General features: G+C 35.3%; 1 protein-coding gene across 2 annotated transcripts in view; it reads right to left on the bottom strand.

Moving 5' to 3' along the window:
* Positions 1–8,124: 8,124 nt before the first annotated feature.
* Positions 8,125–26,498, bottom strand: part of LOC105842037 (TWiK family of potassium channels protein 9) — a 372,737-nt gene continuing 354,363 nt past the window's right edge. For both annotated transcript variants that reach the window (XM_038016239.2, XM_038016240.2), the window contains 2 exons: positions 11,770–12,560; positions 8,125–9,508 (listed from right to left, as the gene is read on the bottom strand). In XM_038016239.2, the coding sequence (XP_037872167.1) occupies positions 8,700–9,508; positions 11,770–12,499 (1,539 nt within the window). In that variant the 5' untranslated portion in view covers positions 12,500–12,560 and the 3' untranslated portion in view covers positions 8,125–8,699. The remainder of the gene's footprint in view (positions 9,509–11,769; positions 12,561–26,498) is intronic.

Raw genomic sequence — 26,498 nt, 5'->3', positions numbered from 1 at the left:
TACCACGTTAAGAACAAGTAAAAAGTTTTCCCATACGTTTACGTACGCTGGTTACTAAATTATGATCAGTACCCCAAAATTGTATTGAATCGACCAAGTTACATTGTAAATGGAAAACTTTTATAATAACGTTAGCGGTTTACGTGTATTTGTTCTTGTTTTATGTTAATAATATATCACAACTAAAATGGTATTCAATGTTTTCATGGGTTGTTCAACATTTATTCATAATATTTTATTATAGCTGCCCTAATGAAACCGATAGCTATTTCTCAGCTAATAGCGGCCCTAAAAAATATCACAAACTAACTCATAGATACAGCCCACTGATTTCCTCGCCGGATCTTCTCAGTGGGTCGCGATTCCGATTCGGTAGTAGATCCTGCGAAGCACTGTTCCTGCTAGGGTTAGTGTAAGCAAATTTTTTCAGCCCGTCGGCTCATGCACCCGTCCGTGCGTAGTTGCAATAGCCCCTTAGGCTACCAGCCATTAGGCAAGCAAAATCACAAGCTGCAAGCAGATAAATGACAAAGAAAGTTCAAGACTCCACTAGAGACCGTATTGTAAGAATATTCTGGAAGGTCCCACTGCATTTTAATTAGACGGAGTCTAAACAGGAACAAATGCACAACGCCAAAGGTGAAGATAGAGTGCCATCTAATCTGATATGGTGAAATGACATTAGATTCTACTGAAATGTATACTACTATAGGTAGACTCAAGAAACGCTGGTTGAATGTGGTAAAGGTGGCTATGGAGGAGAAAATTAAGTTGGAAAGCCAATGCTGGCACTGGACCGGAAAACTTTAGGAAGAAGAAGAAGTAGATTAGATGCTTCTGAGTTCGAAATAATATATATTCTGTTACCACTTATGTAATTTTAGTTGTCCGAGAACTGTCAATAAACGTGTCTTGGACGAAAATCGAATTTAATGTTTTAGTATTCTGAACTCCACATTTCGAACTGTTCATCACTCAGTATTTGCACTGTTTATACTAACTATACAGTTATTATTATGATGTGATTGTGAGCCCATACCTGAGTACCGAGGTACCAATAAATCATTTTTTTGTCATTTCCAGTAATAAGGGTGAAGTCTGTGGTCTTTGGCAACCATTTAACGCCAGGATGATCAATATATCGTTTACTTACTCCTAGTTATTTTATAATCATGAAAATCAGCAATTATGTAGTCTGTCGATCGTATCCCAATAATATGGTGCTAATGGTCTGATGATTTTCACAGTACAGGCTCACAACGGGCAAGACACTAACTTTAGATAATTCGCGAAAGGAAACCCTTGAGATGTAAGGCCGAAAATTCATTATTTTTAATGTAGATTCTGACGTATGACAATTTACTATTTTCAAAGCGAAATAAAAATGCGCAGTACGGCTGGCATTTCGAAAAAAAAAAATCACTACGCACATACCAATATGGCTCTTGAATTGATAAATTGAATAAAAATATTAATATTTTTAAAATATTATAATAATTATAATCAGTTAACTATAATATAACCTAAGAAAATCTGTTGGATTCCCGTTGATTTGTGACGGTAGCCAACATACAACTCAAGATATTTGACAGATGCCTGAATCTTACTTAAGAGATTTTCAAGATAAGCTTGCAATAGGTAGGTAGGTAGGCAGCGGCTTGGCTCTGCCCCTGGCATTGCTGAAGTCCATGGGCTACGGTAACCACTCACCATCAGGTGAAATACACCATCAATAAAAAATATATATTTAATAATATATACAAGTTCCAAACAACATTCGGACCGTCGGTCTACCGAGCCATTACACCCGCTCGCTGGAAGATCTTACCTTCGCCGCTACTCCCAGAGATTCAAACGTAATTTAAATTTAATATCCAAAATATAAACTCTTTGTTGATATTCCGGTATATCGTTACAGATTTTATTTATACGTTTTCCCGTGAGCCGTAATAACTTTCAATCGGTGCAATGAATATGCTGTATCCCGCCTTCATGAATAAGAATGGCGAGAAACAGGCTTTCCTATAACGGGAAAGGTTTCCTTTTATGTTTTTATCATAGAACTAAGGTGCTTTGTTTAGTTACGTAGAAAATGTTTTATGTAAATCACGTATTAAATTGGTACTCTTTGTTTTTCGTATAGTTAAATTTTTGTAGCTATCATAAAATGCTTTCTTCAAAATTGTGTGTTATGGATAATTTCTATATCCTTAGTCTACGAAAAAACTTTGGTGTTCTTTATAATTTGTTGGAACGAAGTTCCTTATCGCACGTTGTGAAAGGGGGCTAGACGGAAAAAATTCTTACGAAAAGTTGTCACGACACTTTTTGGATCCCTCATTCTGACCAATCAACGTGTAGGCGCTTATCGCGTGACATTGCTCGTATCCGATTGATCCGCGTAATGAGTACAGTTTCTCGAGATAGCGTTTCAACAATATTAATTTAGTTCATAGTATTGTTTTTTTCTTCTTCATAATGCCGTAATTTATAATTATAAATTCCTTCACTAATTAATCGAAAGGAACTTCGTTCCATCCGGGTGTCCCTTGACACCTCTGAAGTTTTTCTTAATATTTTATTGTTTTAACTGAAGCAGTAATGAGTTTCGGTTTGAAGGATGGGGCAGCCATTGTAACTATGCTTGAGACCTTAAAACTTATATCTCAAGGTCGGTAGTAACCACTTAACACCAGATGGGCTATGAGCTCGTTTATCCATCTAAGCAATAAAAAAATAAAAATAAAATATTTTTAATCTCTGGCCTTAATCGAAGATCGCACACGTGAACACTGGTACTCATCTTAAAGCATGATACCGAAATCTCATTGTATTGTAAAAACTGATGTCTTAGTTAATTTATTACACGGTACCATGATTTCATTGCGCATAATCACAAGATGATAATTATTGAAGTCAGTACGCCGGTACTTAATATATTTTTAGCCCCTCGAAAAAGCGTATACCAATTTTAGTACTCGCAAATGTCTATTCAACCGATGAGCTCTTCCAGTTGTCTTCAAGCGAAAAAAATACCGCGTTTCTCATAAAATCAAAGCCACGTTCGTTTTATTACGTCATAAATTGGAGATTTATGTGAAATTATTAACCTTTATATCGCCGGGCCTGGTCGTTTTGAAATCGTAAACTGTTTTTCTGAAAACACAATGTTAACTGTAGAGCTTTCAGGTAAATCTTTACGAACATTTTCGGAATGACGAAAATCCTTCGGCTTCTATTATTTTAGCATTATTTCGCTATTAAGTTAAGTTGATAGCTCATATAATCGACTTTTTGCTGGCCATTTAAAATTAACATTATTATTTATTGTCATTATTATTGGGGAGTCCAACACTTATACAAATATTAGCCTATCCTTTAAGTGCATGTATTTTCTACATGGATACCAAGTTTCAAGTCAATTGGATGCATAGTTCAGTAGTTATAACGGAACATCCGTAAAAACCACTGTAGATTTCTATATTAGTATAGATTACTACTGACTAGTAAGCGTGTCTGAAATTTCGCAAACCTTACCATATAATGAATTTAAATAGCAATACGTTGGAATTCGAAAATGATTTCGTTTACTGTGAAAATTAATATATTATAATATCACTAAATTATTTGAAGTGTATTGGTGGTACCCTCAATAATGGAGTTTCGGAACAGCACTGAAGAATGGACATAAAAACACCGATATAACTATAATGCCCAAAAATATTGATGCAAGTTTTTTTGTAATGAAAGTCGTAAATATTTGTCTGACTTTATTAGACTATATAATTTATTGCATCCCCAATATACTTAAGTGACAGTAAACATTAAGTTATGATTTAGGAATCTGGCTGTTAGTCTATTTACGAATTTGATAGTCGGAACAAAAACAAACTCATTTAAGAATGTGCTGTGGCATAATCTCATACGAATAAAGTTGAAAAAAAGCCCTATTACTAAGCTATGTGGCTTGCCATGTAAAATTATCACTACTACTTTTACTTCAGGTCTTGAAAAGATGATTTCATTAGCTTGGTATGTATAGTTGTGTGTAACGGACCATTTGAATGCTATTTTTAGTGATTAATAAAAGGTTCGAGTAAGTTCACACATCAACATCCGATAACAATACAATTATTGTTTATCTTCTCTCTATTATTCTGACCAATATCAAGACTGTAAAAAAATAATTGTTACTTTCATTTTCTACTTAAGCATATTTTCTAAATATTAAACTGTCAGAGTTACTCCCTCATCTACTCTCAACACTAACCGCTGGGATCGTTCGTAGAGCTTGTCAAATTTGGAGTTTATTTTTAATAACAATGTACCACCGCGATATCGTAATACAATGACTAAGCACTTACCACCACTTACCATAAAAATATCCATAGTCGATCTTTTGATACAATAAAACAATAATTCAAATATGATGATGTGTCCAACACAATCATTGCTCATTAATCTATTTTATTCACGGGCCTATAAAATATACGATGCTTCTGTTTCAGAGTAACTTCGGCCACCAGCCGTCCGTAATCCGATTTAGGGACTTATAAAAGAAAAAAGTTTACGTGGTGACAGAAAAATATGATTGTAATTCATCATCCTTTCAAAGCAGAGAAGTCTGCACGGCATTTCTCCGTGTAAGAATTCGGCAAGTTTGTAACGAAACTTACCGGTTTGACTGAAGTAATTTTATAGAATACATTATAAGATTTTAGTCAACTTAGATGTGTGATGTGATTGGGTTTTAATTAACCTTTGCGCAGAAATTACCATAATAGCCGCTATGCCTGAAAATATGACTGATTCTATCAATGAAACTGCATATTTATATTTTCTGTAGCCTTTTTGCTTTTCTTGAAAGACCTTTTTATTAGAGTATTTTTTTTATTTCATTTACTTCAGATTTTGCATCCGTAACACTCATTAACATTTCATTTATACTAGAATTAAATAAAAATAATAACTACAATCTCGGACTAAAACAAAAACAATAATAATAATAAAAACAAAAAAAAACAAATAATAATAATAATAAAACAAAAACTCAAAATTAACATCAAAAGTACCTTAAACTTTACGATCGTGGAAGTGTTAATGCTATTAAATGAACATAAAAATAATAATAAAACTGTTTGAAATTGTCAACTCAGTAAACTACAATCCGATTGTTTCAGCAGCTTCTGAACAAAAACCCCAAAAACATTAGCGTACGTTGTTTTGAAACAGAATAGGATGTGCTCGCTTTTCTTTTCAAACGATACAACCCAATCTTTTGCTTTGTAATTCAATTTCGTTTCCTAGCCACAAGATGTTTATTTTAAAAATAGAAACAGTCGGGGAAAGCGTACAAAACTTTCTGATAAACCTACTGAATTTAATGAGATAAATGTAAATTGAAAACAGCTTGTCGAATTAGTTATGTTAGTTTATTTTTTAGCTTAAGAGTAATCTGTTTAAAGCAAGCTTACACTAATTACAATACCACAACCAATCCAAAATGCATGAATTCGTTCATTTAGTAAAAAGTCTGGCTGCGGTTATTGGCAGTGATGAGTCGTGGTAGAAGACGATAATCTACTTCTTGATTGCACCATCTTGTCAAAGCCCTCCGTAGATCATCTTGAAGAGCCCTTGAATGAGGATCGTCGAGGAAATGCAAAAGTCCACGTGTGATCTTCTGTACACACATCATTCAGAACAGCCACTGCCGTTTCTGCCGCCGTAGCAGTAAGACGGGAAGATATGTTTCATATTATCTTTACTAAAAATCAATCACCAATGACTAGGAATAAAAAGATACTTTATAACTTCCCTGGTCTGAAGTGAAAAAAAAAATCACTTCAAACTATTCCTTTTAGAAAGAGCTTACATTATAGACAGTTATTTGGGAAGTTCCTAAAATGTTTTTCGTTAAAAGTCATTATAAACTAAAATCGTGGTACTGTTACCACGTTAAATAATAGTGTTTATATTAATACGTGAAGCAAAAACTTTGTATCCCTTTTTAACGAAAATTGCGCGGACGGAGTAGTGTGAAATTTTCCACACTTATCGAGAATATAGAGATGAAGTACACAATGCTAATATTTTTTTTAAATAATGCATAAAAGATACATTAAATCAATAAAGAAAACATTACACACACTATATACCATGTATTTGACGCACACACGCATGCATACTATTTATTGTCAAACTTTCGTTCTTGACGTTTGTTGTCAAATTGAGATTAAATATTGTTTGTCTTAGTTAATATTTTTTATAGTGTAATCTTGGCGAAATTTGTGAATATATAAGTATAAAATACAATCATAATAGTGTACAAACTTACAATTTCAATTAATTATAGTCGAATTTCGACTACTGCGGGACCTCTAGTAGTGTTTATAACGTAACTGATAATTCGCAGAAATTTTTAAATCCGTCAGTCACTGGATAGAAGAAACAAGAATGAATCACAAAATCACTCTTATTTAGAAGTCTTTAACGACATTTTGAATAAGAATATATTCAAATCAAGCTCTACTTTTTACAGGATACGTATGTTAGTTGATTCAAACAGATTATTCAAACGACGTTGAAGTTGAGTGTTTTCGGTAAATTTCGGCAATATTGCCCTCATAGGTGATGGCATTCGATCAAACTGTATGTTCATCAGATGATTGTTTTGATAAAACTTACTTAGATTTAAACTTAATTGATGAACAACCGCATCTCTTAAATCATTACGAATAAGATGTGTATTTTATAGCAGTAGTTTATTTTTGTGATAATCTTCATTGATATTTATTTTGGAATTCAGATTATACAAATTTACAGTCAAAAGTTTTTTTTTTACTGGTGGTAGGTACTTCTTGTGAGTCCGAACGGGTAGGTACCATCACCCCACCTATTTCTGCCGCGAAGCAGTAATGCGTTTCGGTTTGAAGGGTGGGGTTGCCGTTGTAACTATACTTGAGATCTTAGAACATATATCTCAAGGTGGGTGGCGCATTTACGTTGTAGATGTCTATGGGCACCAGTAACCACCTAACACCAGGTGAGCTGTGAGCTCGTCCACCCATCTAAGCAATAAAAAAAAAGATTAACATCCGCATCTCTTAAATCATTACGAGTAAGATCTGTATTTTATAGTAGTAGTTTATTTTTGTGATAATCTTCATTGAAATTCATCTTGGTATTCAGATAATACAAATTTACAGTCAAAAGTTTTATATATTTTTTATAGATTTATTCATTCGTAGTATCGGTTTCCTCGGCAAGGTCTCCGTATCGTTGCTATCGTTTCAATAAAACCAGGAATCTTGTTTTATGCGAGAAATTATCATACGAAAACAATAAAATGAATGAGTGCACACAAAATCAAAAGAGCCGTTCCTATTTCAATATAAACTACTATTTGTCTTCCTCGCTTTCAACCCTTTTCCAGTTAAGATTACTTTTATATGTACAGCGGTATTATTTTTTTTGTGATTTCCCTTTAAACCTCTTTTCTTAAATACGATTTTTTGTGTGTGTGTGTGTATGTTTTTTTATAGCTTATAACACTCCGAAGTTTTATTTTTTATTGTTTAGATGGGTGGACGGGTTCACAGTCTACCTGGTCTTAAGTAGTAACTGGAGCCCATAAACATCTACAACGTAAATGCGTCACCCACCTTGAGATATAAGTTTTAAGGTCTCAGTATACTTACAACGGCTGCCCCACCCTTCAAACCGAAATGTGTTACTGCTTCACGGTAGAAATAGGCAGGATGGTGGTACCTACCGGTGCGGATCACAAGAGGTCCTACCACCAGTAATTATGCAAATTATAATTTTGAGGGTTTGATTTTTATTACACCATGTTATTCCTTCACCGTGGAAGTAAATCGTGAACATATTTTGTCAAATACGTATTTTATTAGAGAAATTGGTACCCGCCAGCGGGATTCGAACACCGTTGCATCGCTAGATATGAATGCACAGGACGTCTTATCCTTTAGACCACGACGACTTTACAAGGTCAGCGTTTTCGTTATTTACTGTAAAGTTCCTACCTTTTTAATAGTAAGCAGCACAATTAAATAAGAATGCGAAAATAAATAAATATGAAAAAATAAAATAAAACAATACTAAGATGTTATATTTAAATTTTTATTAAACTGATATTTTTACAAAGAGACTATTCACATGAAACTTTTTTTACAATCACTTATTATGATATTAACTCGTCGAATAGAATTTGATAAAAGATGTTATACATCGTGTCTATCACAATTTTATCTTTATTTACAACTATTTACAGATTATTTACATATTTTAAAAATACATTGGAAAAGAAATTCGACAAATATCAACAAAGTTTTTTTTATACGATTTTACGGAAAATTTAAAAGACGCGAAGTGGAAATAATAAAAAACAAATTTTGATGAACTATTTTCGATTACGTGTTCACATGCTCGAGCATTTCTGGTAGAGCGTTATATGCAACCATATTGCCGAAACCTTTAGGTTCTTTTTTCGTTACAATAGCTATAATTTCTTCTTCGGGGGGTGGTGGGGGGAACTCGGCACTCGAATCCATTGCTCCTGACACATCATCTACACTAATAACTACCTCCCTATTGTCGATTTCGATTCTACTACGTTCTACGGAGCTATCCTCCATTATACTGTACAAGTTCTCCGATTTGCTCTTATTGAACATTTGTCAGGAATTTATATAAAATGGATCGCTTAGATTGACCTCATCATTAACAGTGTTTCCCTTCTGAGACCATTCCTTTTGCTGGTGCTTAATTCTATATATTATCTCGTCGTGGATAACACCGAAACACATCGCGGTCAAAGCGAGACCGGTCAGTGTATAGGCCGAACAAAACCAAAGCGTTGTCGAATTAATCGTATAGTATCTAACTCCGTGGATTGTCGTGTAGCTCATCCCGGGAACGATGTTACCAAAGCCAATCGTACTTAATGCCATGAAACAAAAATAAAAACCGTCGATAATACTTAAATCGTCCAATTTAAAAAGAACAACGGCCCCTGCGACTATGTAAATGAATATGGCGACGAGACACAGGAAAACTGGGGCTAATATACTTAAACCGTGCATAGATAGCTTCGAATCTGTGTCAGGCCAACTTATGATATCATCTTTGGCAGTGCTCGTCGTCGGCCTTTCTGATAGAGACGAGTCTTTCTGACTGTCTGGCTTTAAAACGTAGCACTCTTCAGTGGGCGTTTTGCTGGTGTTTTGACTGTTGAGCATCTCCTCTTGCTGCCTCTTAAGTTTCATGCGTCTTTCCTTCTCCGCCATTCTCCTCTCATCATAACAGCAGTAGCCACATTTAGAACAAAGGCAACAGCAAAGGGCTTTACTGAAGACACTTCTAGCCATTTTAGATAGTAGAGATCCCACACTGGATAAGTAGACCAATGTTAGTGGTATCCCGATTAAAGCGTATAAAATTGTAACTCCTTTGCCAAGTATCGTTCGTGGAGCAATATTTCCATAGCCTGCAAATAGAGAGTTTCATATTAAAAATAAATTATATGTTGTCAACATTTTTACAATTATTCTTTTCATATTTAATTTCGAAATACTTTATTTGACCAGTATTATTTTCTTATTAATATGCTTTTAAAATTGTAGCTAAAATAAAGCTATGCTATGCTAGCTATATATGCTAGCATCGTTGATTTTTACTAAATTTTAATCATTCATTCGTTTATCTTGACTTAATTTTCTAGCGCATTATCCAGTATTATTAAGTTAGGGATTTCGAAATCAGGTACTGACGGTAATGGATTTGTTTTCTATACTAATATTATAAAGAGGAAAGATTTGTTTGTTTGTTTGTTTCGAATAGGCTCCGAAACTACTGGACTGATTTGAAAAATTTTTTTTCCATTAGAAGCCGACATTGTCCCTGATGAACATAGGCTACTTTTTTTTTTATTTTTTTTATTTTATTTTTTTTGTTTCATGTGTGTTTTAATGTTTCCGAAGCGAAGCGAGGGCGGGTCGCTAGTCGCTTTATAAGTCTGAATGAGTGGATACCATCACCCTGTACGAAAGAGTACGACACCCATTGACCTTAATGTCTCTAGCTGAGTAGCGATAATTATTATAAGTCGACTAGTGACCCCAGTAAAATCATGTCCAAAGTAAAATTTGTGTACTAAATTAGCTTAAAATAATTTGATTGAATTGACATTCATACCCAAACTGAATATAATACACTACATCTAAATAATATTTAAGATCCGAAAATTTCAGTTTTATATTTTAGTAATATAGTGGTGATATTAAACTAAGCAGATTATTGCACTGTACTTAGTCTTGCCATAAATACTGAGACAAAGGAAAAAAAATTCTATTGCAAATAAAATTTATTACTTTTACAGTGTGTTAGTTTAATACATAAATATAAAAAAAATATAAAGTATAAAAAGCCTATTCGAAGTGGTTTCCATTGGCTGCAATACAGTCCTTTAAACGTTGAGGCCAGTTATCAATTGAAAGCACGCACTCTTTCCATGGGAAAATTTTTCACTGCCAATCGTACGGATTGTTTTAGGGACTCCAAATTATCATGGCGTTTAGAGCAAGCCGTACTCTCTAAAACTGACCATAAATCATAATCCAGCGTATTAAGATCGGGACTAGACGACGGTCAGTCTTCAGCTCTGATGAAGTCCGAAACGTTCGTTTCCAACCAAGACTGCGTAGACCGGGCTTTATGACCTGGCGCCGAGTCTTGCTGGAAGAACCATTCTTGATTATTGAACATGGTGTTGTTAAGGGGCTTCACTACCTTCTCAAGAATGGTATCTTGATACACTTGTGCCGATGTTTTGATACCTTTTTCATAAAAGTATGACTCAGTCACTCCTTCATAGCTAATACCCCACCAAACCATCACTGAAGTCGGATAGTGCCCACGTTGCACTCTGTCGACTAATTGGGAAGCTTCCTTAGAGCTTTGAGCATAAATACGGTCATTTTGTTTGTTAAAATGTTGCTCAATTGTAAAAAAAATCTCTCCGTAAACAAAAAATTTCTATGACCTCCCTTTGCGTACCGCTTCAGTAGTTGTTTCGATTTTACTACCCTATTCTCTTATAAATTATCAGTTAAGAAATGACCAGTACGTCTCATATAGGCTGCAAGTCCTAACTCATCTTTTAAAATACGCGACATGGTTCTAGGTGCTATGTTCATCTCCCGAGATAAAATCTTTTGCTTTCGGACAGGATTTCTTCGAATTATTTCTCTTACTGCTTTGACCACCTTTTTTGTACGAACACTACGTGGACGGCCAGATCTTTTTCTGTCACAAGCAGAGGAGGTCTCATTGCAGCTATTAATAGCCCGGTACACAAACATTTTACTAATACCAAGCGTATGGAGAGTTTTAAAAATTGCATTTGGCTCCATACCTAGTTTGTGTAATGCAATCACAGCGATTCGGTTCTCTTTATCACCCCACTCCATTTTAATATCGCAAAATATTGTATAACGTATTGGCGCCAAAATGAGAAAACTCAATGAGCAATTATATAAAAATGACAGATTTCAAATTCAAATGTAATATTTTGTTTATTTTTAATTGTAACAGTATTTATGGCCAGACTAAGTACCTATATAGGTATAATGTGACTTCCGTGTGATATGAACCTTATCGTGTAGAATAAAATCGAAACAGTTGAGGAGCTGGGTAAAATACACAGCTGTTTGTATGATACAGTTAATTGGGAAAGCTAATTCAACTTACCTATAGTAGTCAAAACAGTGAGCGAGTAGAAAAATGCTAAGGCTAAATTCCACTCATGCTCCTCATAATGGTTACTGGCTTCGTTCCCGCCAAATTCTCCAAGAGCCATTTCTCTGTAACTAACGCCATATTGTGACGCCATTTCAGTAGTCACCCTCTGCACCAGCTCGTTTTGAAATTTCAGTATCTCCTGTGCAGCCAACCGCGTCCAATTCTCTCTGTACAATATATTTAGTGAGACGGTTATCTCCCAAATGTTTTCGACTGCTCTGCTTCTCGCGTCCCAGAAATAATTCGCTGATAATGTCAAGTTACCGTAGTCGTAATCGTCGTCCGGGTATTTCTTTCTTGTGGCATTCTCGCTTTTGTTGTTTATTTTTTGTCTGTCCGGTAACAGGCGAGGTCTGACCGGTATTTCCACACCTCCCTCTATAGCTAAGAATACAAAAGAGCCGAGGAAAGTATACGCCAACAAAATAGCGAATATAACGACATTTGTAAGCGATCCTATAATGAATTGTTTTCTCCTGTATTTCGTAGTTTTGAAACAAAAGCAGCAAACAACTTTTTGGCGTGATATTTGTGCTCTCTTCCTGCTATTAGAGAGCATGGAGTCGGCGTCTTGGCATCTGTCCAAAGGGATCCCCCCGTTTAGCGATGGCTTTGCCAACGTATACTGTTCGAAACGATTGATTGCTTCTTTATCCAGCACCACATGATCTATATCCATTTTAAGAGCTGTTGTTACCTTCCTTTGTTTTGTGACATAATTCGTCCTTTCTGTGTTTTATCTGAAACAATCAAAAATGTATCGTTAATTTTGTTTAAATATTTTCCTATTACCTAAGTGGTTAGTCATTTTTCAAAGTCCTTCTACGTCGAAGGTAATAAGTGACAAATGAAGAAGTATGAGCAAAAAGATGATTGATGATCGCTCGAAACCTTATCCTTAGAGGAAAATATCTTAAAAACTTGGTTAATCTACGGTTTTAAAAACGGGAAAGTTGATTAAAATCATCATTCTTAATCATTAATAAATTAAAATTTAATGTAACTTTACGTTTTAAATGCAACATACTTTTTAATAGTAACTGAATATTTTCATAAAATTCCTATATAATAATTAATTACTATACTTAGTTTCTCAGAAAAATACGTGCATTCAAAAGTAATTAATATAATCCTGAATTTCATTGTAGAATACTACTTAATAGAATTAAACCTGTACGTACAACAAGGAAATATATCAAAGGCATAAAATTTCACTTCGCTTCTTACATAACCTTAACGAGAAATTACATTCCAAACTATTTTATAAAAACCATAGAATTAACACAAACTTTTTTCTTGCTTCATACATTTATTAAGTATTTTATTATTAGAGCTTATTATTTTTAATCACAGCTGCCAGACTGCTGCATGACAGACATAAACTTGGTGGTGGTATATTTCCATAATTATAGTAATACATTTACTTTGATAAAAGTCTTATGCTGTATACCTGAGACTACTTTTTCGTCTCTTAGGTAATCCTAAAAAAAATATTGAAACTAAAAAAAACTGCCAATTCTTTTTAAAGTTTTTCCCAGAATGTTTCAAAGGGCGCTAATTAATTGAAAAATTGAGACCCTCCTCACCTTTTCACTCAGCTAATTGAGTAAAAGTTTATCGTAATTTTCATGAAGAAAAAAAAACATTTGCAAATGAAGGATCTACTCGACGATCGCAAAAAAAACAATATTAATTGTTTTGAGAATTCGATTAAATATTCGATGTTGAAATTCAGTAATTACATAACAACTTATTATTAACTATACAGCCTGATTGGAACATTTTTACCACTCCGTAATTATTATTTTTTATTTTTTATTCATCACTTAAAACAATTTCAACAGAAAATTCATGCGCTTCCAAATTGAAATATTCATTCAAAATTTTAGTTTTCACCAGTTTATGTTTCCAGTCACGTATCCCCAGGTTTGATTCCTCGAAGAAATAGGGAATGTAACGTGTGATGAATAAAAAAATGTAATATTTAAAGCAACCCTGCAAACGGCTCATTTCCACGCGTTCGGATCGAGCGAGCGGAAAATTGATATTTTGACGTGTATGATTCTAAGAGAATATCGTATTGGGTTTTCTTGTTTTTTTGAAGTTATTGAAGTTATATTTCTTTAGGCGCGTTATGAAAAATTGATGAGAGTGAAATTTTACGATGCGCGCGCACCGTGACACAAAATTAACATAAATGAAGTTGCCCACTAAATCGCTCATTACAATACGACCGACGTAACTTGGCGAGTCTGAATATAGCTGCAGGTGAACTTTCCGAACCGTACCGAGAATTACCGAATTTATACGATGTCAAGAAAAGGGATGTCCAATATGCGTGTTTGAGGATGTTATTTAATCGATTTTTTTTCAAAAAATTTAAATAAAAAAAAAAGAAATAAATTTAATAAAAATAAAGTATAACTTCTTATGCGCGTACATAAGTACACGCACCCTTTATTTGCATTTATGCTTATTTCTTTATTTTCCAAAGCTTGAAGAGAGATTTGATTGTTATTTTCTGATGGTCTGTATATTTCTTGTCAAGTTGAAGCCGCAGGTTATGAAATCAGTAAGTCACAAAATTACACTCAACGTAATGGTTGATTAGACGTTAATAGCAATTTGAGGAGGTGTTTTGGAAGACTCGATCAGGAATTAAGAAATAAAATTTAAAAAATTTTGATTTCTATTTTAATTAGATGATTCATATGCGGATGATTCATTCAAGTATTGTTCAGAAATTACAAGAATAGCAAGTAAATTATACTTAAAATTTCTACTTAGCCGAAAATTTTACGTACGTGTGAGCTCCAATGGGCTGTTCCCGTGACAGGGTTCAGAGTAAATAAAGTAATAAGAACGAACCCTTCTCAAGAGTTCGACAAGGAGAGAACGCGGCCTAAGGAGGAAGAAAAATAACTCGAGGTGCAATATCAATAATACACCCCTTCGTTTTAGGAAAAATAATTTCTGAAGTTATAATTAACGCCATTTGAAGTAATGTTCATTTTCTAACTTTGAACTTATAAAGGTAATGATTTTTTAATTATATCTTAATCTATAAAACTAAAATTGTTAGCTTTTAAGAAAAAACTCCGATCAGAAGATACGACTGAGTCTTATTTTTAATCCATGCCACATAAGCAAAAATAAGGTCGTGCTAAGTATTATTATTATTCTTTAAATCCCAGTATCAATTATAAAAATTACAATAGAGCTGTTGGCTATTCGTCAGTCTGTAAAAGTATACCTTATCAGCTAAAACTTAAACACTATAATTGGCACAGCTGTTTACGTAAATGCTATTGGTGGCCAATGAGCCGCATATATGGACTTCGAAAACCGATATTGGCTTTCGTAGTTTACTCATTGTGTAATGGCAGGCAATGCCGGTTGAAACCAATTGCTTGAAACTAATTTTAGTACCGGACACGGTTTTGTTAATGGTAATGAGGTATTTTAGCTCAGCAAGTTAATTTAAGACTAGAGGCTGATTAAAAAAAAAAACATGAAACGCGTAGATATAAATATTAGCTGAAGTTGTCGTGGCCTAAAGGATAAGGGAAGTCGTCGTGGCCTAAACGATAAGGCGTCCGGTGCTCGAATCTCAGGCAGCTACCAATTTTTGTAATGAAATACGTACTCAACAAATATCCACGATTGACTTCCACGGTGAAGGAATCACATCGTGTAATAATAATCAAACCCGCAAAATTATAATTTGCGTAATCACTGGTGGTAGGACCTCTTGTGAGTCCGCGCGGATAGGTACCACCACCCTGCCTATTTCTGCCGTGAGGCAGTAATGCGTATCGGTTTGAAGGGTGGGGCAGCCGTTCTAACTATACTGAGACCTTAGAACTTACATCTCAAGGTGGGTGGCGCATTTACGTTGTAGATGTCTATGGGTTCCAGTAACCACTTAACACCAGGTGGGCTGTGAGCTCGTCCACCCATCTAAGCAATAAAAATAAAAAAAACTCTACCTACAATTCTTATGCATACATACATATATATTAGCGCGGAATACATACAAGATAAGAACATATACTACTGATCCTGAATACTAAATGTTTTCACAAAGAAATCACAAATATCGAAAAAAAAGAAAACATAAATATATGGTCCTGGCGTCTCTTTACCTTGAAGTCTAAATCTAGTTCTCGTATGTATAATGAAAATAGCAAATGGACACATACTTCTCCAGCTCATGCTGAAATTGTGTTACTCCAATTTTGTAAGACAATGCTACCCCTTATTATAAAATCAATGACAAGCAATCTTTTCTCGGATTTTCGGAGTTAGAGGATTTCCCGTTAAGTAGGTATATTTTATAATATCCAACGTTTCAACTAACGTACGATTTTTATGGTCATCGACAGTTAAACTATTTGTTATTAATCGATATTTATTTCTTATACCAAAATCGTTCTAATAACCGTCTGGAACTTTACAACTACACAAGTAACTAACTATGCATATAAATATACTTTTAATCAGATTTGTAGACTGGGAGAATTTCTGAAATTCCACCAAAACGACCAAACGTAATACCACGTAACGTAGATACCACGTAAAAATACCAATTTTCTATTTGGTATTACTTTAAAGTGCTTTTTTTTTTTGAAAGAGGTATTACTTGTGGCCTGGAGTCCTTTTCAATTTCACCAGGATGATGAGTGAGTCCGGGTTCAGCCTGGAGGGGCGGGATTTGCTAACAGCTGCCCGAGCGCCTCCGAAGGAGACCTAACAACTCAAGAGCAGACTAAATTAGAACGCGTTATATGATATACGTATTATGCATATTTGTACTACATAGTAATGTACAAAGTGATATAGCTTACCGAATGCCCATAATTTCTCGGTATATAACATAAATCATATGTACGCACTTTTAAATTTTGTTAATTCAAATATACATATAAATAACCCATTGTTTGTTAATTAAACCCATTTTTTTATTAATATTCTTCTTGCTTCGGTTTTCTCAATACTGAGGGTCGTGACCACCTCCTCGCAACAAGAGTTTATTGTGGACCATTCCACGCCATTTGCTTCTATCTGCCGCCGAGTGTAGAGCATTGTTAACTGTGGTGTCGAGGGTAGTGCGGATCTGGTCAGTCCAACGTGTCAGGCCTCTACCTCGTGGTTTTCTTCCGTTCACCTTGCCAGTCACCATTAGCTTCTCCAAGCTGGACTTTGAAGAAGCCGATCGCGACCGAATTGATGCATTTGAGATGTGGTGCTGGCGAAAGATGCTAGGAATTCCCTGGACAGCACATCGCACCAACGTGTCGATCCTCCAAGAACTCCAGATAAAGACGAGGCTTTCTACCATCTGCCTACGTAGAGTTCTGGAATACTTTGGCCACATTGCAAGAAAGGATCACGGCAGCTTGGAGAAGCTAATGGTGATTGGCAAGATTTATTAATATTACAAGAAATAATTCCTATAAACTTCCTAACGTAATTGAAGTCGCTTCTCTAAAATGTTTTAATAAAGAATATACGTACTATTGTTTCACGTTTGTAAAACTCGTCTTTTTCTATAAAGTATTAAAAAGTCTCGAATTAATAACAATAATTAGTAACAAGGCCCTTTTTTTACGATCTCTCAACGTTTATCTTGAGCCCACACAGCCCCCATTATATTTTTCCTTCATAATATAATGTTGTCCCCAAAGAATTAAGTAATATAATAAACATTTTGCTTTTTTCTTTTTAACTTATTTAAAATGTCACCGAATTTTCTATCACAGATGAATCATAAAAAATGTTTTTATTTATGCACATAGATTGACAGATGGATTCATGGTGAGCACGACTTTAATGCAACCATACCCTTGGGGATTGTGTGACGCATGAATAATATTGCCTTAAAATTGTTATTTTTTTTTACTATATTTACGGAATAAAACGGATAATATAGACAAAAATGTTTAAAGCTTATCAAAGTTTATACGAACGATTTAACTGATATATTTTGCAAAGAACATTCTTCTTCTTCTTTTTCTTGTTAGTCGCATACTTCATTGCTGAAGGTCGTGTCCCTGAAAGCCCTTTGTGGCTCTTTGTACCACCAGCTTCCATTTGTTGGCGAAAAACGCTCCGCATACTGTGGGCCGCAGAGAGAATAAACAAACACGTCCTTACGGATCCATCAGATCCAATAACTTTTGCATTAGACGCCTTCAGCTCTAACACTAGGAGCAGGCTTAGGGACCTCGGTAACCGTACTCGTCGAACTCGACAAAGAGTTCGCCGTGCAACCTAAGCCATGAATCAGCTCGCTGAGTTTCTCGCCGGATCTTCTCAGCGGGTCGCGATTCCGATCCGGTAGTAGATTCATTCGCGAATCAGCTACTCTTGAGCTGTTAGGTCTCCTTCGGAGGCGCTCGGGTAGCTGTTAGCAAATCCCACCCCTCCTGGCTGAGCCTTTCTCGCCCACCTGTCCTGGTGAAACTAGAAAGGCCTCCGGGCCACCAGTAATCCTTCAATCATAAAAAAAAAAGAACAAACAAATCTGTCCTCGAGCAACTTCGTATAGAAACGAGACTGTCGACCGAAGATTTGCTACCAGAAGGTTCTTGGTTACTTTGGACACATTGCTCGGCGGCCACCAGACAAAGAACATTAAAAATACGAAAATCATACCAAAACACACCAGCGATCGATGTTAACACAGCTATTAACATCAATACGCAACTAAAATTAAGCATTCAGAATCTTCAAGTATGTCTTAAATATACTAAACCGAGTAACGAGACACCACTTAAATTTGATACCGGCACTTTACATTACAGAATTTAATAGTGCTAAACCCACTGTTCAGCAGTATTTGACACGGCGTCGTAACGTAGCGACTAATTCAGGAGCCGAGAGCCATCACCTAACTTCAGCCTAAATTCAATTTCTCGTGTACCCCGACCGCACCTAACGGCTCGACTTCCATTTACCGCAATTTATGTAGCCATCTCACTGAAATTAAGGGTCGGGCATCGAATGCATCATGACATAATAAGAGAACCCTCGTAAACTGTGTTGTCAGCTTTTACACAGCCGCGAGCTTGGATTGCCCGAGCGAATATGAACAAATACAAATTATTTAATGAGTTCATTGAACAATTTTGTTTATTTAGTTCATTTCAAAACAGTAGGTGCCATTAGGCAGCGTTCGGTGGTGAAGTATTCGTTTTAGAAGCCAAAAGTTAGTTGGATGAATTTTAGTTTTGGGTAGTACTGACTTGAAAGAGTTGTGAGCTCATTCAACATAATGATAATGTTTCAGATGTAAGATCAAAGTCCCAATTTTGATGTAAATATGGTCTGTTATCTTACGAAATACGTCAAATAGGGAGTTTTTACTGTTTGTACTTACTTTTATGGAACGATGCGTCTATGCTAGTGTTCAAGACGCGCGGGCTGATTCTGATTTTATGACAACAATCCGTATCTAAAACCTATTAATAAATGAATTTACGATGAAGGAATGGCATTGGATTAAATATTCTACAATCATGCTGCGAGACAGTCAGTCAATTAAGACCAACGACCTCATATCTCAAGGTCGTTTTGTTGTGATGAATATGGACTCCACTAGCTATTCAATACCAGACGCATCTAGTTCAATGACTGACGGAATTTAAAACAATAACATAATATATTAATCTCTAAAGCTTAAAGTTTTATGTTAATTAACATACTTGAAAGCTGATGAACAAAAAATTGAAGATAAGAATCTTTATAAAATCTAAATAAAATTAGTTTCACAATTACATTAATGTTTATCGAATCAAATACATGGAATGGATTTCTTTGATGGCTTTTCGCTTGGCAAAAGTGCCCGCAACGTTTCTGGTCCAAGGAAAGGCCTAAATAAACATTGCGATCACTTTGACAGTCACATCAAGTGATGTTTGACAGTCGTATCAAAGTGACCTCTCGTTTCCAGAACTTAAATATTGGTGGATTTTTATCTTCTACTGTGTGTGTAAACGTCATAGGGCTACACGTTAAACCTCGGTCGTAAATGTAAGCTAGATGCTTTCTGCGTTGCCTTGTAGTGTTTATAGTTGGCATTACGAAGGAATTTTAATATACTTTTTTTTTAAGAGCATTCTTTTCTGAAAAGTAAAAGTAAAACTGTCGATATATCTGCGATAAAATGTGTAGACAGTAACTTGGGAAAAGGATTATTAATTAAATACTCTCTTCAATAAATAAATAAATATTTTACTAACAATCACGCCACGTTAACTGGTCCCGTGATAAGTTCGTAAAGAACTTGTGTTACAGGTACCAGATATCGGAAATAAATTTAAGATTTTTATTATACACATACATATATTTAATATACATCCATAACCCTGGAAAAGACATTTATATTTATCATACAAATATATTCCCTTGACGGGATTCGAACCCGCGACCCCCTAGTGTAGCGACCATGTCACTTACCACTACACCAGACGGACGTAAAGTGTTTGTGTCGTGTCGTTTTGCAAATATCCTGCAAGCGTGGAGGAATCAAGCTTTGCAATTTATCAGGTTGGGCCAACCATTATGCAATTGAGAATCCAAACTACGGATGGTTGACGGCATTGGATTTTTAATAAAGGTTTTGTGTACATGAGCTCTAAGTAGACAATAACTTGAAAAAAGTATTATTGATTAAATACTCTTTTCAGTAAAGGTTTTGTATCGTGTCGTTTTGCAAATATCTTGCATTTACGCGCGGAGGAATCAAGTTTTGCAATTTACTAGGCTGGGCCAACCATTATGCAATTGAGAATCCAAACTACGGATGGTTGACGGCATTGGATTTTAATATAGGTTTTGTATACATGAGCTCTAAGTAGACAATAACTTGGAAAAAGGATTATTAATTAAATACTCTTTTCAATAAAGGTTTTGTATCGTGTCGTTTTGCAAATATCCTGCAAGCGTGGAGGAATCAAGCTTTGCAATTTATCAGGTTGGGCCAACCTTCATGCAATTGAGAACCCAAACTACGGATGGTTGACAGCATTGGATTTTAATATAGGTTTTGTGTACATGAGCTCTAAGTAGACAATAACTTGGAAAAAGGATTATTAATTAAATACTCTTTTCAATAAAGGTTTTGTATCGTGTCGTTTTGCAAATATCCTGCAAGCGTGGAGGAATCAAGCTTTGCAATTTATCAGGTTGGGCCAACCTTCATGCAATTGAGAACCCAAACTACGGATGGTTGACAGCATTGGATTTTATCACAGATTTTGTGTCCCTGGGTTTTAGTAACGATTTAATACAACACGGATGGTCCAATCCGAATCTCTATTTCACGATTTTTTAAGGAACTTACGGGCTATTCCAGATACGCCCAACTGGCAGGTAAGTTCACGAGCTCAACCTGAGAGAGCTCGCTAAGACTAGTAAGAACACTGCTTCGCTGAATTTACTAGCGAATCGGAATCGCGACTCACTGCGAAGAACCAGCGAGAAACTCGATGGGTTGTGTCTAGGTTGCACGTCAAACGCTTTGGTGACTGGTCTGATCGAAGAAATCCGTACGAAATATCAAATAGTACTATCGATTATTAGAAGATTGCAATTGCATTACTTCCAAATATAATAATTCAACATTAAAATTTATCTGTTTTTATTTCTTAAGCGATATTTCTTTAACTTAATCATATTGGTGTACGTTCTAATATAGTGAGGACCTAGTATTGTGTAATTAATATATTTGAATTCATATTTCAATTACAAAAGCTTCAAATTAATTTCTTAATTCTGTTGTAACACTAATACTGTAACATTGATAATAATTTGTGCCATGGGCACCTTTTTCTGGATTTACTTTTGTATAATTTCTTCTACATCGTCGATCAGTTTCCGTACATTTACCGTCACTTAGTTATATTATCGATAACTCGACTACCTTATAAACTTAATATACATAAATTGGAACCTATTCTTCTAACATGCCGATATGGAAATCATAAAGCTTTATGAATAATGTGACTATCGCGTTAAAGCTTATGATGATAAACTGCGCATTAAACCTATAAACTGTATTTAAAGTTCAATTTAAATTTGGATTGACATCATTTTACTTATAATGGCTTCAATTGATTTTCTGTCTTCAGTTTCGGGGAAGATATTCAGTACACGATTTGATTATCATTTCGCTTTCACGTGGCTTCCTGTGTAGTGTCTTATATCTCTTATAGCCGCGGTCTCTATATTATATGTTTCGTTCAATTATTAAAAATCAAATGATTTCCTAGAATGTCTGTATCTACTGTAATCCATAACATTAGATAATTAGAACAAAATTATTATTATTTTTACTTCAGCAACTAGATATGCGACTTTCGATTATTATAGACCGCTTTCCTGAGCGCAAGTGGTTGCCTCGGGTTTTTTTTTTATTGCTTAGATGGGTGGTCGAGCTCACAGCCCACCTGGTGTTAAGTAGTTACTGGAGCCCATAGACATCTACAACGTAAAATGCGCTACCCATCTTAAATCGGGTCCTAAGCATCACATAGATTATATCTTGTGCTTTAATATCCTTTGATGGTCCAGTTGCTTACTACAGCGGTCTTAAAGATTTACAAATAACACACAAAATATACAAAAGGCCCGTAAGTTTGTTGTACCTGAAAGGTTGCATGGAATACCTAAAGCAGGTTGGGTTAGCAAAATTTTGAAATTTTAACGTTCCTTTTTACAGCGCTACCAACAAAGTGAGTTTGTCTTGCTTTCTTATTGTGACGTAAAATATGTTACCAACATAGCTATAATTCGTTGCCTTAATTTTGAATTTCGTGCTTGAATTTTGCAGCTCAGAAAATATTTAGTGTCCTATGTTACTTTTCATTGCGACTTATTCACATCAGACAGTTAATTGTGATGTTACATTTCGAGCTGCTATAAAAATAATTAACCATATTAAAATTTGATCTTGAAATATCCTAGGAATTGAGAAAAACACACCTTTTAAACATACAGTAATACCTTCTAAGCTAAAACAAAAGAAAAGTATCTCTTCCATATATTAAGGCAAGCAAAACCTTTTATACAAAACGAACAATGAATCTAAGCTCCAAGACTCAAATTGGATTGCTAAAATTTATCGGTGCAGTTTATTTCAACGCCATACCGGATCAGATATACTTTACAGCTAATAAAGATGCAAGCCGGGGGGAACCTTATAGATTCAGTGCACTGACATAATTTAAATGTTAGAGGCATGATAAAGTTCCACTGTGTTACTTTGTGTTCTTAATGTGGGTTGTTAGTTTTTATGTGTCCGTAAATGTTTTATATCATTCGGAATGGTAGAAACTATGAATGCTATTATACAATAAAGTGTTCTAAGACTTAAAGAAGTAATAGATTTAATTGTGCATCGTACAAAATTTACTGCTCTCCAAGTCGTATTTTATTTTTTAAATAGGAAATGAACCAATTAAAAATTTGCATTCCAAATTGGAAATTGACTAAATACATAAATACATAGAGCATTGTTATTTTAGTCCAATCTGTTTTTCCTACCTACGCTGATAGCCTTGAGAGGCTATTTCAGCTTCGCCTTGACGTGTAGGTGAGTTCACGGGGCTCAAACCGGGAGTGTTGCTGACACTGGCCCTAGCAAAAGCAGTGCCTCGCAGAATCTACCACTGGATCGGAAAGGCGACCCACTGAAAAGATACGGCGAGAAACTCAGTGGGCTGTGTCTATGGGTCAATTTACTCGTCGAGCCCTTCGTCGCAAGTGACGGGTTCGGCGAGAAATCCAATCTTTGGAGCTAATACGCTAAACGTACATTTATTTATTAAGATAGATAATTAAGATAGGGGCACTCAAATAGTCTGTTTCCAATTTTAATGTAATAAGCAGTTTAAATCTCTTCGATCTGCTCGGTACCTCTCGATTCAGTTTGCCTCTCGAGACAGCAATCATAGGATTACTTTCTTATCTCGAAATGCAGCGCTACAATAATCTGCAAACGTCATGCAACATCTCATGTCTGTGGTTTGCGAATTTGCTAGTGGGGCATTGCCAAGACGTAGCGAATATACTGGGTTGAATTTCAATCAGAGTATTATTCGATTTATTTGCTGAAACTTCAACAGTAAATTCAAAATACCCAATTCACTTTTCATAGTTTTCATTTGTCTTTTTGGTTGTATCTCAAAAAAAAAAAACGCATTAAATTAGCTAGCACAATCTTGAATACTTCATAGTTTTTTTTTTTTTTTTTTTATTGCCTTTGTACGCAGACGAGCATACGGTCCACCTGATGGTGAGTGGTTACCGTCGCCCATGGACTTCAGCAATGCCAAGGGCAGAGCCAAGCCGCTGCCTACCGCTTAATACTCTCCACAAACCTCGTTTGAAGAAGGACATATCGTAGCGCTCGGGAAACACCGTGGAGGGGAGCTCATTCCATAGCCGGATTAGCCATAGTTAGTTTTATACCTATAAATATTATTTGTACTTGATATTATATGCATACAGAGGAAGGGATTAGATTGTTTTCTTATCTCCCAATGCAGCAAAACAGTAATCTTCGGTATATGACTCGGATGCGGGTCTGCATAATGACATTGTATAATAATACAATTTGGAGTATTGCGAAACTTTAACGCTACTGCAGTGTGTAACAATGATTCAAATTTAGTTAGTACAGTTGCAAGGTTACCTACGTTTAATTTCGTACATTTTCACCGATTACTTTCATAGAACACGGTACAGAAAATAGCATGGAGAAGCCAAAATGCTTAGATCTTAATATTAACAAAATTTAAATAAAATGTTTGAAGTAAAAAGGTCTTGATGTGTCTTGTGTGACTTAATTTTAATGATTAGACCACAATTTACCCTCTTTTCAATACGCTTTTATTACCTTGGTATGTCTTATCTTGGAGTATGTATCTTTGAGCATAATTTTTAACCCCTCAACATCGGATTTATTAGAAATTTGGCACACTTATTAAGATCCGCTAATCTATCTCATTACGAAATTATGAAGAATGTGCTTGTCAATGAGCTGTTTGTAATGCTTAAAAGCACCGAGAATAGATCGGGAATATCCAAAATGATGTGGAACACCTATTAATTTCTCCACAAATTCCTATCCGAATTGAATAGCTTTCTAATTTCTATTATGATATTTCAATAGATGTTTGCACATAAAATCTTGGTAATATTTTAATCCGTGAAAACAAATCCATCGTCGTCAAAACAATATTGAAACGAGGCGTTATCATTCTTTTACGTTCCAAAGAAAGGGATGGAAACGAATTTATATTGCCATAACATTGTGAGTTTTATAGAAGATAAACTGTTTAAGCGATGAAAACGTTCGTGTTTTACGATATTCCTTTACGCTAAGGTCGTAGGGTTGGTCATTTAGACGTAACGACTTCATAATACAACCACCCTGTTAGATTTTATATTATTGACTGTAATTGAACGAGAGAAATTTAGACGCTCCTAGTCGTATCTTTGGCAAAAACTCGTCACTATTACAATCAATCTAGAAGCAGTGATCATTTTAATCTTTTCAATTAAACTAAGAATTTTGGATCTAGCTTTAGACTTTTGAGCGCCTCTTTATCCAATATCCAACCAGGAATCTTTTACAATATGACAAATGTTTATATTAAAGCAACACTAACTTGTGGTATCCATTCCAAATCGAATAATTTGTGGACGTGTGGCAGCAACCCAGCTCAAGTGTGATTTACCGGAGGGGTTTGAGATTTGTGGCAGGCGTTAAGATGTTATTAACACGGGCTGACTTGTTCAAATGCCTTTTGAAATAGATAGTTCCTACGAATAATAATTTTACGCCATCAAGAAATAATAAATATTTCAATAAACGGGCACATCCATTATTAAAACTGATTGATTCATTCGGAACCTACTGAAAACGCCATCAGCAATGAATATATTACCCAGGAAACCAGTCTGAACAGACTTGATTACCATAATAATATGATAATCAACATAATTGTTGATTTAATAATCAACTTTATACGAGTATTAATTAATAATTATTATTGTGATTTTCTTGACCCGAAGTCTCTTAGGTATGAAATATTCAACTAGTTACGAACAGTATCCAATTAACAAATACAAGTTACTTTTGAAAAAAGTGACTTATACGCATAACATTATATAACATCACCATCATCATCAACAGCCCACGGTCGTCCACTGCTGGACATAGGCCTCTCCCAAACCACACCACTGAGCCCGGTCTGCGGCTCTCCTCATCCACTTCTTGTCGGCCATCGTGCGGAGGTCATCGCACCACCTAGCCAGGGGGCGTCCCACGTTACGTCTTCCGCTGCGCGGTCTCTACTCAAGAACCCGTCTGCTCCAGCGATCGTTAGTCCTACGGCATATATGGCTAGCCATCTATAACATAACCGCTTTAGCAGAACCAATCTAGGGAAGCACTCACCTACTCCTCGTCTAACTAACCTTTATAATAATCTAGTTAGAAAAGTTGAAAACCTTGACATATTTGGCGATTCCCTTCCAATATTCAAGAACAAAATTATAAAAAGTTGTTGTTGAACCTCAGCCTCAGCCTTGGTCTGAGTACTCGGGTATTACTGTCCTTGTTGTCTTTCTTTTGTTTTTATGTTTTTATTATTATTAATAGCATTGTT

Source organism: Bombyx mori, chromosome 16, assembly GCF_030269925.1.
Source record: "Bombyx mori chromosome 16, ASM3026992v2".
NCBI classification, from domain to species: domain Eukaryota; kingdom Metazoa; phylum Arthropoda; class Insecta; order Lepidoptera; family Bombycidae; genus Bombyx; species Bombyx mori.
Note: the sequence above shows the minus strand (reverse complement) of the source record. Positions and strands in the feature narration are given on the sequence as shown.